The 17,091-nt window shown below is 45.9% G+C and overlaps 1 protein-coding gene across 1 annotated transcript in view; it reads right to left on the bottom strand.

The window, feature by feature from the left end:
* Positions 1 to 17,091, bottom strand: part of AHR (aryl hydrocarbon receptor) — a 353,719-nt gene that overhangs the window by 65,312 nt on the left and 271,316 nt on the right. Inside the window, exon 6 of the mRNA XM_069211815.1 lies at positions 8,560 to 8,690. Within this exon, the coding sequence (XP_069067916.1) occupies positions 8,560 to 8,690 (131 nt within the window). The remainder of the gene's footprint in view (positions 1 to 8,559; positions 8,691 to 17,091) is intronic.

Raw genomic sequence — 17,091 nt, 5'->3', positions numbered from 1 at the left:
AGCCCCTGACGTTCCAATCCACTCTGGTAATGATATTCCCGAATTACACCGTAAGGGTACAACAGTGAAGACGATCATTTATGGAGGCCAAAGCTAAGCTAAGAGCGATGAGACTCAAATATATGCTACTGTACCCGGCACACCTAAAAGTTATCTACCAGGACAAATCCCTTTTCTTTAATACACCGGACGCCGATTGGAATTGAAATGAAGAACGATCACCCCGAACATTGTCCTCCAACGCAAAGCGATGGTGCGAAGATGTCGGGAAGGGACTGGCACACGGCGCTGCGTCACTGCACTGTACTGGAGCACAGAACAGTAGGAAAAAAGGAGGATATGGCCACCTCACTGGTGATTCTGGGGACCTCCACGGATTAAATACAACTGGCACGGGGACCACTGCCAGCTGCACATTAGAAAGACTCAATGTTCAATTAATAGTCTCCTGAGCTAAGTATGAGGGGAGATTCCCGGGGGTGGAAAACCCAGTGAGTAACAAGAAGATGATAGCGTTTTCTGCTGGATTGGGGTTCATTACTGTTGGGGAGGGGGGGGGTGAAGTGGGGAGTGATGCTTGTCAAGGATCAGCCCGATTGGCTAGGACCCTAGACACAACGCAACAGGTACTTCTAGTTTGAGAAGTATGGGGTGGGAGTTGGGGAGGGAAAGAGGCTGGGAAGAGGGGAGGTGTGTTTCAATTCAGTAGTTTAGTAGACAGTTTACAGCAGGGCAATGCAACATGCAACAGGGGACGGGGACACAGTACTTGTGCATTTACCTTCATGATTGCTACTATTATAATAGAGGATAACAACTTGAACCTCACTACATTGGGCGCACTCAAAGTGTTACCATGGAATATGAATAGGATTCTGGATAAATTTAAATAAGGAGCAGTCCTTAGATTAGCATTGCGAATTAAAGCAGACATTGTGCTTCTTTAAGAAACACACTTAATGTGCAATAAAATGTCCCTTCTTGGCATGAAGGGGGTCCCCCAGGTTTATTCATGCAGGGTTCCACAGGCAGTCTAGGGGCATGGCCATCCTAATTAGGAAACACACTCCAATGGCAGTTACACATATGTAGAAAGATGGGATGAGATGATATGTGGTCACTACCGGGGTACTCCAGGGTCAGCCCATATCAACATTCAGTGTCTATGCCACACCCCGACTCACAGTGGGCTTCTTAGCTAAACTGGGCGGGCTACTTAGAGACTTGCGGGAGGCCCCAAGGATACTGGGGGGAGATCTAAATGGTGCCTGCAATGTATACATGGATCGCTTTTCAGGCAGGATAGGAGGCAGTGGACTCACACATCTGGCCACCTTTTTCGCTATTTGAACTTAACAGATTTATGGAGAACCCAACACCTGTGTGAGAGGGGTTACACCTTTTATTCAGGGGCACACAGTACCTTTTCTAGACATGACTACTTTCTTATGGCAGCAGAAGAATGCCACAGGGTAAGGGAGGTGAGGCATTTGGTGCGGGGACTGTCCGATCACCCACCAGTGGAAGTGATTTTTGTCTTGGGGAGAGGTGTAAGAGCTTGGTGGAGACTAGATGGGTGGAAACTCCAACAGGAAGACTTTAGGCAAATGTGCCGTCAGCGCAGTCAGATTTTTAGCTATGTGAAAAGTCACAAAGAAAGGAGCAAACAGAAGATCCAAGACGGAGGGGACGCATCTTAGATTTAGAAGGACATCTCACCACAGCGGATCAGGAGGGTCCCCTGCATGATTTGCTGAACACACAAACTTTGTTATGGCAGGAATTAACAGAAGAAGCTTGTGAAACCTGGAAGGCCACACGCAGTATGGTCTACCAATGGGGTGACAAAGCAAGTAAAACCGTGCACTGGTTATGCACACCTAGAATGGGGCCAGCAGGTGTGCCATACCTACAACTATGTGATGGTACGCAGGCGTCGGGCCAATGGCAGATGGCCCAGGCCTTCACTAACAACTACTGCAAACTCTGTCAGGCAGATCGGACAAGTCTGCGTGCCAACCTCTTGTTGTGGGGGCTACCGGTCCCATGTCTGTCATCTGAAGACAGAGAATCCCTGGAGGTGTACATTACTATAGAGGAATTATGGGCAGCCCTGGCTCAGTTGCGGCCTGGGAAGGCACTGGACCAAATGGGTTTCCACCTGAATGTAGGCGCCTGGGATGGCAGCAGGCAAGCCAACCTATACGAGAGATGTTTCGAGAAGCGCTGGAGAGGGGTAGACTGTCCCTGGACCTTCCGACGGCAGACATTGTGGTGCTGTCCAAGCCCAGAACAGAGGGAGTACCCTGCGAGGACTTTTTACCTATCTCGCTACATAAACGTTGAATGTGTGGGCTAAGGCGCTGGCCGCTAGATTGAGAGCGGTCATCGCTTATCTGGTCCACGCCAATCAATATGGGTTTATATTGCAACGAGCCACAATACACAATTTAGGGCGGGTACACAACACTATTGCTCTGAATTAGTCAGTGGGGGAGCATAGGGCGTTGCTACCCATTGACTTTCAGAAAGCCTTCGATTTGGTCGACTGGACATATATGTTTGTCCTTTTCGATAGAATTGGATGCGGACCTAAGTTTCTCGGCCACGCACGACTGCTTTATAAGGACCTTAGAGCCAAGGTACGCATGGGGGATGGTATCTGACTGGTTCCCAGTGAGAGGGGCCCAGTCAGGGCTGGCCCTTATCTCCATTATTATTTGCAGTTGTGATTGAGCCGCTGTCAGCCTGGGTGCGCGAGGACAACTTGTTTTGGGACTTCCATTGGGAAGATGCGGTGAGTGATAAAATATCATTGTATGCAGATGATGTGCTTCTGTATCTGGGGAACCCTGAAATCAGGACTGAGAGCACTGCAAATTTGAGAGCAATTTGGCGCATATCCGGGGCTTTGTCTTAATCCCCCGGAAATCTATAATTTACCCTATAGCTTTATTCACCACTAATATGACATGGGCCTCAGGCTTGTTGGTCCAGCCTGAAGGGTTTAAATACTTGGGGGTATTTGTCACTGGGAATGCATGCTGCTCTTTTAAGCACCTGCTGCCACAGCTGAATACACTGTCAAAAGATATTGCGTTCTGGAAGGTTCTTCCATTTTCCTTATTAGGGTACTCAGCCATAATTAAAACGGTGGCATTGTCACGATTCCTGTATCACCTGCAGAATCACCCATTCCCAATCAATAAATTTTTCTTCTGAAAGGTGAATGCTGATTTGCGCACATTGCTTTGGAGGAGTGGGGCTCTGCACATTTCCCTGGATAAGTGCGGCCTGGGATCTGGTGGAGATCTCGACTCTGGGGGAATATCTTGGATAATGGAATACTGAAATCTTTTCATAACTTACAGATGGAATATGCCCTCCACTGTACGCAGGTCTTCAGCTAATTATAGCTCAGACATGCACTGACACCCATGCAGCAGGCCAATCCAGAAATTCTGGAGCTCTCGTCATTGGAAGCTGAACTCCTTTTAACAAACGTGACAGAACACAAATTATCACAGATGTACAAAATGCTGTTACAGAACATGCCAGACTCAATGGAGCTCATATGCAAGGTATAGGAGATGGACCTTGGAGACCTCGAAAATGGAGATTGGGCGGAGGCACTGGAGGCACCTGGAGAGGTGGCCATAGTTGCACAATTTCGACACATTCAATTAAAACCACTCCATCACACATATTATATCACGGCGCGGCAACACCACATGGGCTTTCTGACAAACAGTGACTGTATGTGGAACTGCACCAGGGGATTTGGTACACACGTTTTGGCACTGCTCTGTCCTCACACATTTTTGGGAGGGAGTACTGAGGCAGTTGGTGGAGGTATTGGGTTAGACTGTCCTGAGGGACTGTAAGTTGCTCCTCATACAAGTCACCAACCTTGGATGCACACAGTATCAAAAGGCGCTCTTGTGGTTGGGTTTTGTGATTGCTAGAAGGGATATTGCATGGAAGGAAACAGCCACTCCCTCGGTGGAGGGCTGGGTCCGAGGCATGGACTTTTGCCTGGGGTTGAAAAACCCATATACGAGGCGAGATGCTGCTAAAAAAAATTACAAAGTATGGAATCGATGGGAAGAGGCAAGGGGGAATACATCTGGAGCCATGCCTGGATAAGCCATGGGCACTTGAATAATAAGGAGGGATTCTAATGGATAATAGGGGATCATAAAGGTACTAGACATCAGGGGGTTGTGAAGAAGGGGAACATGACCTGAATATGATGTTGATACTATTCCTGTTTTAGTGATCTACAATATAATGATGTCAACAATTACTGCTGCCAGATCTACTGTCATTTGCACTGCATGTATAGGACCTAAATGCCTCAATGCAAATGTAAGAGAAAAATCAATAAAACGTTAATAAAACGTTTCTATTAAAAAAACAATTAAACTGATCTTTGCTACTGCTAACAATATTAAGGTGGTGCAACTTGAGATTGATAATTGACAGTATAAGCAGTTCAAGTGACTCGCATCACCTGCAGAGGATTACCTATTTGATGTCCATCTAATATTTTTCTAATTAGGAGATCAGATGGAACTGAAAACAGCTTTGAACTACATATTCATTCAAATCATAAGAGTAGACTTGCTTGTACAATGGAACAACTGGTAGAAAGAGCTACCTGCTTCACTAAAATTTGACAGTTTTAGTTACTCTTGGACATTGCTTAGTCCCCGATGACTCAAAGGAATTTTCTGGCAGATTCACACAAGCCATTTGCATCGCTTCTCATTTGTCTCAACGAGGCCACTACACACTTTGGGGGTCATTCCGACCCTGGCGGTCCATGACCGCCAGGGCGGAGGGCAGCGGAAGCACCGCCAACAGGCTGGCGGTGTTTCCTGGGCTATTCTGACCGCGGCGGTAAAGCCGCGGTCAGAAAAGGGGAACCGGCGGTTTCCCGCCCGTTTTCCCCTGGCCCAGGGAATCCTCCATGGCGGCGCTGCTTGCAGCACCGCCACGGGGATTCCGACCCCCTTCCCGCCAGCCTGTTTCTGGCAGTTGTCACCGCCAGAACCAGGATGGTGGGAACGGGTGTTGTGGGGCCCCTGGGGGCCCCATACAGATTTTCACTGTCTGCTTAGCAGACAGTGAAAATCACGACGGGTGCCACTGCACCCCTGCAACTCCGCCGGCTCCATTCGGAGCCGGCTTCCTCGTTGCAGGGGCTTTCCCGCAGGGCCGGCGGGCGGCCTTTTGGCGGTCGCCCGCCGGCCCAGTGGGAAAGTTGGAATGGCCGCTGCGGTCTTTTGACCGCGGGCGGTCATTCGGCGGTAACCGCATGGCGGGCGGTCAGAATGACCGCCTGTGTCACAAACACAACCTTTTGTTTAGAGAAGTGCTCTGCCACATTGATATTCCAACCCTTTCACTATCTCAAAAATGAAAATAACCATGGTGTCTTGAACTGTTTGCGATCTGTACAGAATGGTCTTATTGCTTCAAAACACCTGCTCTCAGAAAGAGAATTCTTAGTGGGATAACCCAGACACATTGCTTACGAACTAAAGCTTGTTTCATTTATTCATTCATTGTTTGATTTCTTTTGGATGCTATCCATAAAAATCAAATAATGCAAAAGAAAACAGTCTTATACAAATGAATTTAATTTAAATAAAAATGTATAGTTTATCAATAAAAACACAAATTATGTATGTGTGTATACATGTATGTGGCAAGTTACGTAGCGGAAACCTAGCAGGGGTGAAGAGAACTCTACTGGGTAGCAAAGAGTGCCGTGATTGTTTTCGGGGTGGTGAGCTGAGCAGGGAGGGGTGGCTGTATTCAGAGTAGAGACAAACACCTTGTAAGGCTTTGAGATGTAGTGTTTTTTGAAGTGGTGTCTTCAGGTCTTGCCATATATTTGAAAGAGGGTTGGGCCAGGCTTGATAAAAAATGGGGCTGTTCAGATCGTGGGTGTGTAGGAAAAGCAAGCCTACTTCCTTAACGAAGCAGGTTACTTTTCAGGGCCACCAGTGTGGTGTATGGGAGGTCACTAACATACTTGCCAATATTCCACGAGAAAAAAGGAAAAAGCATTTTTTGTAAGTTTCAAAGATTCTTATTTGCATAATGATGACATCACAGCAAATTACTGATATGCAGCACCAAAGCAGCAGCAGCAAATGTGAATACACAAAGTTTCCTTGGCATCAGAGGTTGCTCCCGCAATTGTGTTCTGAGTCACAGATTTTGCACACAGGCGCTCAGAAGACGTCAATCTCCTCCCAAGAAGTCCCTACAAGAGGCCAGGCGCACAGCCTTGAAAAGCTCATCTGCTACCAGGGCAGCCCTGTCGCCCTGATTGAAAACCACTTGTTGCTGAAAGAAGTAACAAGCAAAATGTAAGGTTTTCAGTGAGAGCCCCGCAGTCCCCCATACATTTCTACTTTCATTTTTCCTGTGAATGTGGCATATTCGTAGTTGTGCAGTACAAATCGCACATGATAATTAGGCTTTATTTAAGTTTTTCTGCAGTGATCTCATGGTCATTTAACCCATAGATTAGCTTAATCTTACATTTGTGTTGCTTCTGCTGCAGGCTAGGAATTGCCAAGCCCATTTTAGCCTCAAAGGCTTTTACCTTATGCTGGCATAGTCTAGCTGATGGCTTCATTCAAGGTATTTTGCACCCATTGCAATCAATTAAATCTTTATGACAGCAGAGTGACAATATGTCTTTTTATGACCTTTTAAAAGATCTTAAACAATTAACTTTTCTGAAGAACCAGCCATTCTAGGTTTTTTCAAGACAATGGTCCAGGTAGTTCGACCATGTACATTCTTGGGATAGATCTGTACCCAAATTAGTGCTTTTAATGTATTCAGAAGTATCAGCATGAGGCAGGAAACACACAAATAGAAACAGGCTATTACATTACGTTCTTATCTCACTTGGCTGAACCCCAAACACATTTGTGATTGGGAATATGATTTAGTGAAATATAACAGTCTTTGAGAAACTGTGTATTATTCTTGATTTAGCCACAATAATACATTTCCGAGGAACACTGGTCGGCAGATATTTCTGGCATCAATTTAGCTCAGCTCAACTTCAATGGTGGGCTCAGTGTATGAGCGTATAGTTCATTATTTATACCACATAACTCATAGATTACCAATTTAGGGCCTAATTTAGAATTTGGTGGAAGGGGTTACTCTGTCACAAATGTGTCGGATATCCCATCCGTCATATTACGATCCCATTGTAGCCTATGGAGATTGTAATAGCGTGGATGTTGTATCCATCACGTTTTAAACAGAGTAACCCAGACGCAAACTCCAAATCAGGTCCATAATCTTTATCTTCCTAGAAGCATTACGTAACTTAGGAAAGCCTCCTTCCTCTAGCAATATGCTCATCTAGTTATACTTCACTTTCAGTTTCGTAATTACACTGACAGTTCACCAGCTACTGGCTGTACGTGTATTTAAAAAAACAGATGATCACCATGCACATTCTCTACTAATCTATTATTCAGATTACCCAAAATAAACAGCACTCCTAAAGTACACTACAACCCATGGTCAGCATGAGTAAAATACCTACTGATGTTAACTATAGTAATATCAAAATAATCAGGAGCATGTATTTCTCCCACTGACTTCTACTGAGGAGTGAATCAGGTCTATTGTCATGTATGCGATTAAATGTAAATATATGTTTTTTTCCTTCCCTGTCAGGAGCACGGAGAAAGCACTATGGCAGGTAGAGAGAGTATGACAAAAATCTTGTGCACTGGCCTGCAGGAGCAGGTTACTGGCAGGGTACACTCCAAGTCACACAAGACCAGTCCCTGTCTACAGAAGCCCAACTATCCTGGACTGTAGGAGATGAATGAATCTCACTTCATTATTTAATGTAGGCACCAGGAACAAATAACTGGAATAGAATGCAACATAAGAATTTTATTTCTGCCTATCTCAGTGCAGCCTTTACAACAACATTTAATATGGATCAACTGGGGGGACGCTAAAATGCTGAATTTTCTTCACACAAGTGACACTGTTAGCATGATTTAGTAGTACAAATCATTCTGATGGAGTGAAATTATAGGTACTTTTTAATGGGCTGGTTTTAAGTGCTTCTCTCTTATAGTACACGTGAAGGAATTGCAAAATAGACCATTTTTAAAAAAGGGCATTGTCATTTTCATCAGTTCTTACATCTGCTTTCTCGCCATTAAGTGAAAATTGCCTGTCCTCATAGTGCTTATATGACTTTAATATTATACAATAAACTACAGAATACTAACACTTCTTATGCAGGTGCGCTAAATATATTTTCAATATTAATAGAATAAAAAGACAAATCTGCAATAATTAAGTTACACATATCTCTCGGGCAGCTGAAGATAAGTCATGGACATGCATTTCGATTCGAAGCCTGTTGCTAGTTAAAGACAACTGTGCTAATCAACAGTGCTAATCAACAACTGCTGCAAATTCTTATTTCACAAGGAGATAATCATAACTTTAATTTTTAAATGTCTAGAAGAAAGAAACCTACTTTGTACTTACCAAGAAACCAGATGAATTATCCAAAAGGCACCTTAACCTGCAAATAAAGTTTCTTTCCATAAATGAAGAATTTTCTGGAGGGAGCTGATCTGGGTCATAATAAGATGTGCACTGTGTGAATTCTTGATCGCCTGTAGGGATTACATGAGAAAATATGTATTTATTTGACTAGGAAGCATTGCATTTCTTTGGACTGAGGTCTATCTAAGCAAAATTAATAAGATCTGCAGCCAGCAGTTCTGAATTATTACATCAGAACTGCAACAAATTATGCATTGGCCCACACACGTTGTGTGCTCCTTTTCAAGCATGCAGGACCTCTTGGGCAGTTCATTTTTAACACATGTATTACCTTCTGTATTTGTAATGAACTGTTCTCAATCTAAATAGTGAGCTTGGGGCCCGATGTACGACGTGATTTTGCGGTTGCAAAAAGCCGAATTTCGCCTTTGTGAACGGAAAATGATAGCTTCTACTGTACCATCCCTATGTTACAAGTCGGCATGCAAATACCAACTCGCAAAATAGGGATTGCGATTCACAATTAGGAAGGGGTGCTCCAGGGACATCCCTTCCTAATTGTGATTCTCAGTGGCATGTATGATTATTTTGTGACCGCAATTGTGGTCACAAAACAATTGCATTTTCCACCAATTTCAAACTGGTGGTAACCCAGTCAGAAACAGGAAATGGTCCCCACTGGACCCCCTCCCCTTTGTAAATGGAAGCGAAAATATTTTTTCAGAGCAGAGGTCTATGGACAACTGCCTACTACAAAAAAAATGAAAAGAAAACTTTTCATTTTATTTGTTTGAAATGCTTTCCGTTGTCCTTTAAGGAAAGCGGGCTGCATTTAAAAAAAATAAAAAAACGTCTTTATTTAAAAAGGAGTCACAGACACAGTCCCTGTGAGTGCAGCCATTCTCAATGCGGCCTACCTCATGCATACTGATGAGGTAGGTCATTTGCAAACCCATTTGGAATTGCAAAGAGTGCCATTGGCACTATTGTGCATTTGGTTTTGAGACTCGCAATTTGCGACTCACAAATGAATCGCAAATTGTGAGTCGCAAAACATACTGTCATACATTTGGCCTTTATTTCTTAAATGATTTTGTTCATCTACGTTTTGTGTGACATCCTGTGCATAACTTAATATTTAATTATAATTCCAAAATGGCATTTGCCATCTTAAGAGAGTCAATTAAAATAAAGTATAAAAATCATTAGAAGATGGCTGCGACCCTGTAATTATTTTTTTTGCTTTAAGAAAAATAGTTCAAAGATGCGCACACTGGCCCTCATTATGAGTCTGGTGGTCTTAAGACCGCCAGACGCGCAATGGTGATCGGACCGCTGCAGTTGTGCCGCCAAGGTCCGACCGCCGACACTGCCAGGTTGCCGCCAGCCAACAGCCTGGCAGTCTCTGTGGTTGTAATCCGCCAGGGTGGCGCTGCATGCAGCGCCGCCCTGGGGATTACGACTCCCCATTCCGCCAGCCTTTTCTTGACGGTTGGACCGCCAAGGAAAGGCTGGTGGAATGTGAGCATCATGGACCTCCTTGGGGCCACTGCACTGCCCAGGCACTTGGCATGGGCAGTGCAGGTGCCCCTATGGACAGCCCCATCGCGCTTTCCACTGCCTAAATTATGAGCAACTGCCACATTGATGCAGGCTCGATTATGAGCAGGCATCGATGTTAAGGCCCTGATCCTGCCCACGGCCCAGTGGGAACCTTGTAATAGGGCCGGCGGTGTTCTGGCTGCACTGGCGATCAGATGGCAGTACGAGCAATAAGGGCCATTGTATGCATGTGCACAAGTCTGTCATTTTGGAATGACTTTCCTATAAGTATAGTAAAAATAATTCCAACACTGCTGCACAGTTGTGTGTATACATATAGCTGCCACCTGGGGAACCAAACAAGCACTGGCAAAGCCAATAGGTGTCATGAGAGAAACATATTGCTTTTATCAAAAATTGTCTAAGGTGATGCCAATCACTAGGAGATATTTACCAGCTGAATATCCCAGGGAAGTGGGCATTGGTTCCCTCTTAGAGCAAGTCAACACTGCAATTGATTTGCTATCAATTAGAAATCTAACATTGCACACTGTGATTGGCAGTGACAGGTGGCACCTATATTACTTATGCCCAGCACTCAAAAGTCTGTAGTGTCTTGAATCCCAACATAAGAAATGTAGCTTATCTGCCACTAAGTGTTAATACTTTTCAAACATTGAAAGATGGCAGTCAACCATAATCTCAACTGAAAGTGATAGAGGGATAGATGCACTGATATGCAGCAAAAGGCTGCTTGTCAACTAAATACGAAAATTCAAAACTTTCTGATCATTTGAGCTAAAGACGTGGCATTTAAAGTTAAGCAGAATGAAGTCTGTGATGTCGTGAAAACATTTAAGAAGTAAAATATGATTCTAGAATTACGAAAAAGGGACATCACATGCCCCTCATTGTAAGAGTCCTGGAGTACATAGTTTTATTTCTCTGCCTCCTATAATTACCATTACCAGGAGTCCTGGTAAATATGGGGGGTGGGAAAGTATCTGGGTAAAAAAGTCTTTGGAGAATAAAATGCTGGATTCAGTGTTCCTATGCCAAATTGTGCATGCTTTGCCCAGGGCTTTACTCTTCAATTTCAGCTGCTTGCGGGATATAAATTCTGATGAGCCCAGTAACAACTTTTTACCAAGCTAATGGCAATTAGTGACTCGTAATCTGGGCCAAAGTAGGGGTGATTGTATAAATCCAGAATCTACAGGAGGGTTGGGAATCACAAGTTGGTTCCCTGAATAGTAACAGATTTATTTGCGAATGGTTTTACCAACAGTTCCTTTGCTGTTTGTTTAGATATGTAACACAACAAAGCGGACTTTGAATATAACACATCAAATTCATGTTCCTTTGCAATCAAAACCATTGCCAAATGTTTCACCCTATGAATTGTGAGTTGAGTTCCATCAATATATTTAAAAATACACTGGTCACAAAAATATTTTTTTTACTCTTCAATGGATTGCCAGGTATATATGCCACAGTGCACTAGAAAGAAAGCACAGAAAGAAAAACCTACATAGATTGAATTGGTGTTTAAAAATGTTCCACTGATGTGTAAAGTGACAGTGCTGAATCCTGGAATGGGCTAGTTTGGCCTTTCATCCTCCTCAAGTACCACCAAAATTGTTCAAGAAAATCATAGATGATTTACAACTTTAAAAGTGCAACGTCTTAGGCAGCATTGTCTTATAGACTACTTGGTTGTCCATGTATAAAATAAATATTCTTTACATTTATAACAGTGAGTCATTTAATCTGTTTATCTTTTTTAGTCAGGCAAATCATTTTATATCTACTAAGAATCTCGAATACATTTCAAAAGCTGTGCTTTTCCAACTGATAGACACCTCACAGAATATTTGAATTGACTACTGAAAATATTGTAATAGACTAGAAGCATAAACAGTCACTGTGTGATCACACTCAATGTAAAAAAAACAGGTGCCTACTGTTAGAAATGGGGTCTTTGGTTGACAGTCAGGTTACCCCCTGTTCAAGCAAGGACCCTCACTCTAGTCAGGGTAAAAGAGAATCACCCTCAGCTAACCCCTGCTTACCCCCTTGGTAGCTTGGCAGAGCAGCAGGCTTAACCTCAGAGTGCTAGGTGTAAAGTATTTGTACCAACACACACAGTAACTACATGAAAACACTATAAAATGACACACCAGTTTAGAAAATGGGGAATATTTATCTAAACAAAACAAGACCAAAACGACAAAAATCCAACATATATAAGTCAAGTTATGAATTTTTAAAGATTAAACTCAAAAATAGCGCTTAGAAGCAAAAATGCTTCAATGAGATGTTAACACGGCATCGTGACGGAGTCGTTCCCAACAAGCCGACACCAGCGGCGCCGGACACGGAGTCGTGTAGACCCCCAAGTACAGTACCTTTGGTGAAGAGTGAAAACAAGCCGATGCGCAAAGTCGGGAATCGGGGCGTCTGTGCGAAACGTTGAATCCGTGCACTTCGAGCGGCGTCGGTCACGACGTGGTGCGGCGACTTCCACGGAGTCGCGGACTTCAGCGGGGCTGCTGCGGCGTCGGGCCTGCGAAGAGCGTCGCGTTCCAGAAAAGGTCACGGCGTCAGGTGCAGGCGGCGTTACCGGATTCAGCATCGGTCCGGAGTCGTCCGAAGTCGATTTTCTTGGATTTCCACCAGCTTTCCTTTCAAGGGCCCAGGGACTGGATAGGGCACCACTTGTCAGAGCAGGAGTCTCTCCAGAGACTCCAGGTGCTGGCAGAGAGAAGTCTTTGCTGTCCCTGAGACTTCAAACAACAGGAGGCAAGCTCTAACTCAAGCCCTTGGAGATTTCTTCACAAGATGGAAGGCACACAGAGTCCAGTCTTTGCCCTCTTACTCTGGCAGAAGCAGCACTGCAGGAAAGCTCCACAAAGCACAGTCACAGGCAGGGCAGTACTTCTTCCTCAGCTATCAGCTCTTCTCCAGGCAGAGGTTCCTCTTGGTTCCAGAAGTGTTTCTGAAGTCTGTAGATTTGGGTGCCCTTCTTATACCCATTTTAGTCTTTGAAGTCACCTTTCTTCAAAGGGGACTCACACCTACTTGTGAAATCCTGCCTTGCCTAGGCAATGCCTCAGACACACACCAGGGGGTTGGAGCCGGCATTGTCAGAGGCAGGCACGGTCCTTTCAGATGACAGTGACAACTCCACCCCTCCCTCCTAGCAGAGAGGGCTAATCAGGAAATGCAGATTACACCCCAGCCCCCTTTGTGTCACTGTCTAGTGCGAGGTGAAAAACAACCCAACTGTCAAACTGACCCAGACAGGGAATCCACAAACAAGGCAGAGTCACAGAATGGTTTAAGCAAGAAAATGCTCACTTTCTAAAAGTGGCATTTTCAAACGCACAATCTCAAAATCAACTTTACTAAAAGATGTATTTTTAAATGGTGAGTTCAGAGACCCCAAACTCCACATGTCCATCTACTCTCTAGGGGAATCTACACTTTAATCATATTTAAAGGTAGCCCCCATATCATCCTATGAGAGAGACAGACCTTGCAACAGTGAAAAACGAATTTGGCAGTATTTCACTGTCAGGACATATAAATCACATTACTATATGTCCTACCTTATCCATACACTGCACCCTGCCCTTGGGGCTACCTAGGGTCTACCTTAGGGGTGCCTTACATGTAAGAAAAGGGAAGGTTTAGGCCTGGCAAGTGGGTACACTTGCCAAGTCGAATTTACAGTGTAAAAATACACACACAGACACTGCAGTGGCAGGTCTGAGACATGATTACAGAGCTACTTATGTGGGTGGCACAACCAGTGCTGCAGGCCCACTAGTAGCATTTGATTTACAGGCCCTGGCACCTCTAGTGCACCTTACTAGGGACTTACTAGTAAATCAAATAGGCCAATCATGGATAAACCAATTACATACAATTTACACGGAAAGCATATGCACTTTAGCACTGGTTAGCAGCGGGAAAGTGCTCAGAGTTCAAAAGTCAACAGCGACAGGTCAGAAAAAAATAGGAGGCAGGAGACAAAAAGATTCGGGATGACCCTGCATAAGCAAAAATCCAACACGACCCCCTACCAGCCTAAAGCCAGGGGAGAACAATCAATACCTTGATGTACTTCTCTGATTGGGGCGATAGAACAAGGATCCAGGCCCACAACAGCAGGGGCATGTTCCAGTTCTACGTCTTCCTGACTCCAGTTGGATCCCTCTGTCCATACTCTCAGGGTCCACTAAGCTAACCCATGGGGAACCCTTCTCCACATCTGCAGACACCATCTGTGCAGCGCCTAACTTTACTTTGCTCACAGATGTATTGCAATGGGCAGATAGTACCACCAGGGCCAACACAGTGGTGTTGCCCACTCCACCCCTGTGGTGTGACTCTCGTCCCACCCCAAGGGGCAACTCTGTCCACCAGGACAGCAAGCCACAGTGACCCCTGATGACTGTCAGGGATGAGAGCCTGACCTCAGGCCTCTCCACCCATTGTGACTGTGGAGAGTGGGGGCGGTAGCCCCAGGTGCCTGACACCCTTTGACCACTCTCCCTTCCACCAGGTCAGAGAAGATAACCTGACCCTGGTCCTCCCCTCTGGGGCTCTGTACCCTCCCTCCAGGAGCGGCACCCCCAGAGTAAAAAATTGTCAGGGTGCTTGTAGAAGCAGTCCTGCACACTTCTTCCACCAGTGCAGGGATGTTAACCTGCAACTGGTCCTCCAACCTGGGGTCTGTACCTTCAGGTAGGGCCAGGGGTGAGGCTTCCCTCCCCCTGCCCTCTCTTCTGGGGTCCTGAACCACTCAACTAGGAGTGGCCCCCCCAGAAGACAACATGGTAGGGGCACTGTTTGCAGTAGCCCCTTCCTTCAGGTCAGGGTTTATCCCCTGCACCTGATCCTCCAGTCCAGGGTCTGTACCCACAGACTGGACCACTGCCTGGCAACCCAGGAATTCCTGGGGGGCATACCTACCCCCCACCAGGTCAGAGTTTACCCTCTGAACCTGGTCATCCAACCCAGGGTCACCACCCTGCGTTTGAACCACTGTCTGGCACACCAGGACTTCCAGGGGGGCACACTTACCCCCCTCAAGGTACACACTGTCCCCAAGGGCCACACAAGAGTCTGGCTGGCGCAGGTCTCCTGACCTTTGCCCATCTGACAGAGTCTGGATTCCCCCCAACCCAGAAATGGTCTCACCAAGGTCATTCCTGGGGGGCTCTGCTTTCAGAGCTGACCTCTGACCCTCCAGGTTCTCCACTGGGGTCCGCAACCCCCTCTCAACCCTCTGTCTGGACTTCTGCACCCCCTCACTAGGAGTGGTACTGCCAGACACCAGAACTGGTGGGATGCTGGCTACAGCCGTCCCCCCAAGTTCTCCTGACACTGTGGGATCTCCCTCAACAGATGGCCCTATGGTACAGGCTAGGCTCCCCTCCTGGTGTTCCCTCATGGAACCCTCCAGGACCTGGGACTGGATCTCGGGCACCATGGGACCTCAGCCCATCCCCATTCCCTCTCCTCAGAGACTGGACATGGGGTCCCTCACCCATCCCACTGCACTGGGACCTACCTGGGACACTACAATCCTTCCCTAGGTCACCTGGTTGGGAAATACCTAGACCACTCCTCTCAGGAGCCCCCCCAAATGCCTCTTCAGACTCTCTGGTACTCACCAAGAGGTCTGCCTCCATTGTAAGCTCCCTGGGGTCAGAGAACTCACACTCCACCTGGTGTTGGCGTAGCTCTGGAAAGTAAGGACTAGACATATGCTCCCCAGCAATTACATCACTCAGCCCCTTACATGAATTAACCAAAGTACCCTTCACCCAACCATCCAGTGACTCTGCTTTGAAAAAGCACCCCACATCACCCTCCTGAGACTGGTGAGACAGTACCTGACTGTCCCTGACACTCAACCCACACTCTTCTGGGATGTCTTCACACTCCATAACCAGGACTTCTACCTGGGGGGAACCCCTCTCCCTATCACTCTCACCTAGAGTCAGTAGAGTGTCCCTCCCACCAGTAGGAATATGACTCCCCATGCCAGTTCCCAAATCCACCTCAGGGACCCTGTGCATCACTGGAGCTACCTCATACCCCTGAACCTCCTGGCATGTGTTAACTCCCTCCTTCAAGTAGGGCACCACATCTCTGGGCATGTGCACTTCTTCAGCCGTACTGGATACAAGCTTTTTGCTGCCACCATCTGAACTGGACTCAGCCCTCATGGCCTCCAGCTTCAGCTCTTCACAGCTCAGCTCTTGAGCTGTAATCCTTTCTTTTTCCAGGACTAAGGCTCTATTCTCCTCAGCCATCTCAAGCTCTGCATCTAGCTCTTCCAGTCTCCGGATTCGAGCTAGGAGCCAATCATCTCTTTCGGTTCCCTCCTCAGGGCCACTGTCCTCCTCCTCAGAGTAGTCCTCCTCCTCAGAGTAGTTATCCTCCGCAGACTCATTTGGTGGTGTTGCCTGACAACGTTTCAATTCATACTGAAACAGTGCTGACTCAAGATCCTCCCTTCTGGATTTCTTGTTCACAGCCAGTCCCCTTTCCATGCAGAATGCTTTAAGCTGCCACTTTTTATACATAAATAGGTGCCAGAAATTTACTTCCATTCTGCAAAGGCTTCACAACCAAAAACCAAAGTCCAAAAATATTAGCAATACTTCCAGGAGGACATCAGAGAACAAAAAGCAGAATCACAAGACAAGTAGTATGTGGTCACGTAGTGGTTTGAACTAAAAACAGTAGTGTACACTTAATTACTGTATGTCAAGTACAAATACAAGTCCAAATCCCAACCGCTGATCACCAATGTTAAAAATGGGGTCTTTGGTTGACAGTCAGGTTACCCCCTGTTCAAGCAAGGACCCTCACTCTAGTCAGGGTAAAAGAGAATCACCCTCAGCTAACCCCTGCTTACCCCCTTGGTAGCTTGGCAGAGCAGCAGGCTTA

This window comes from Pleurodeles waltl, chromosome 10 (assembly GCF_031143425.1).
Source record: "Pleurodeles waltl isolate 20211129_DDA chromosome 10, aPleWal1.hap1.20221129, whole genome shotgun sequence".
In the NCBI taxonomy this organism is placed as follows: Eukaryota; Metazoa; Chordata; class Amphibia; order Caudata; family Salamandridae; genus Pleurodeles; species Pleurodeles waltl.
Note: the sequence above shows the minus strand (reverse complement) of the source record. Positions and strands in the feature narration are given on the sequence as shown.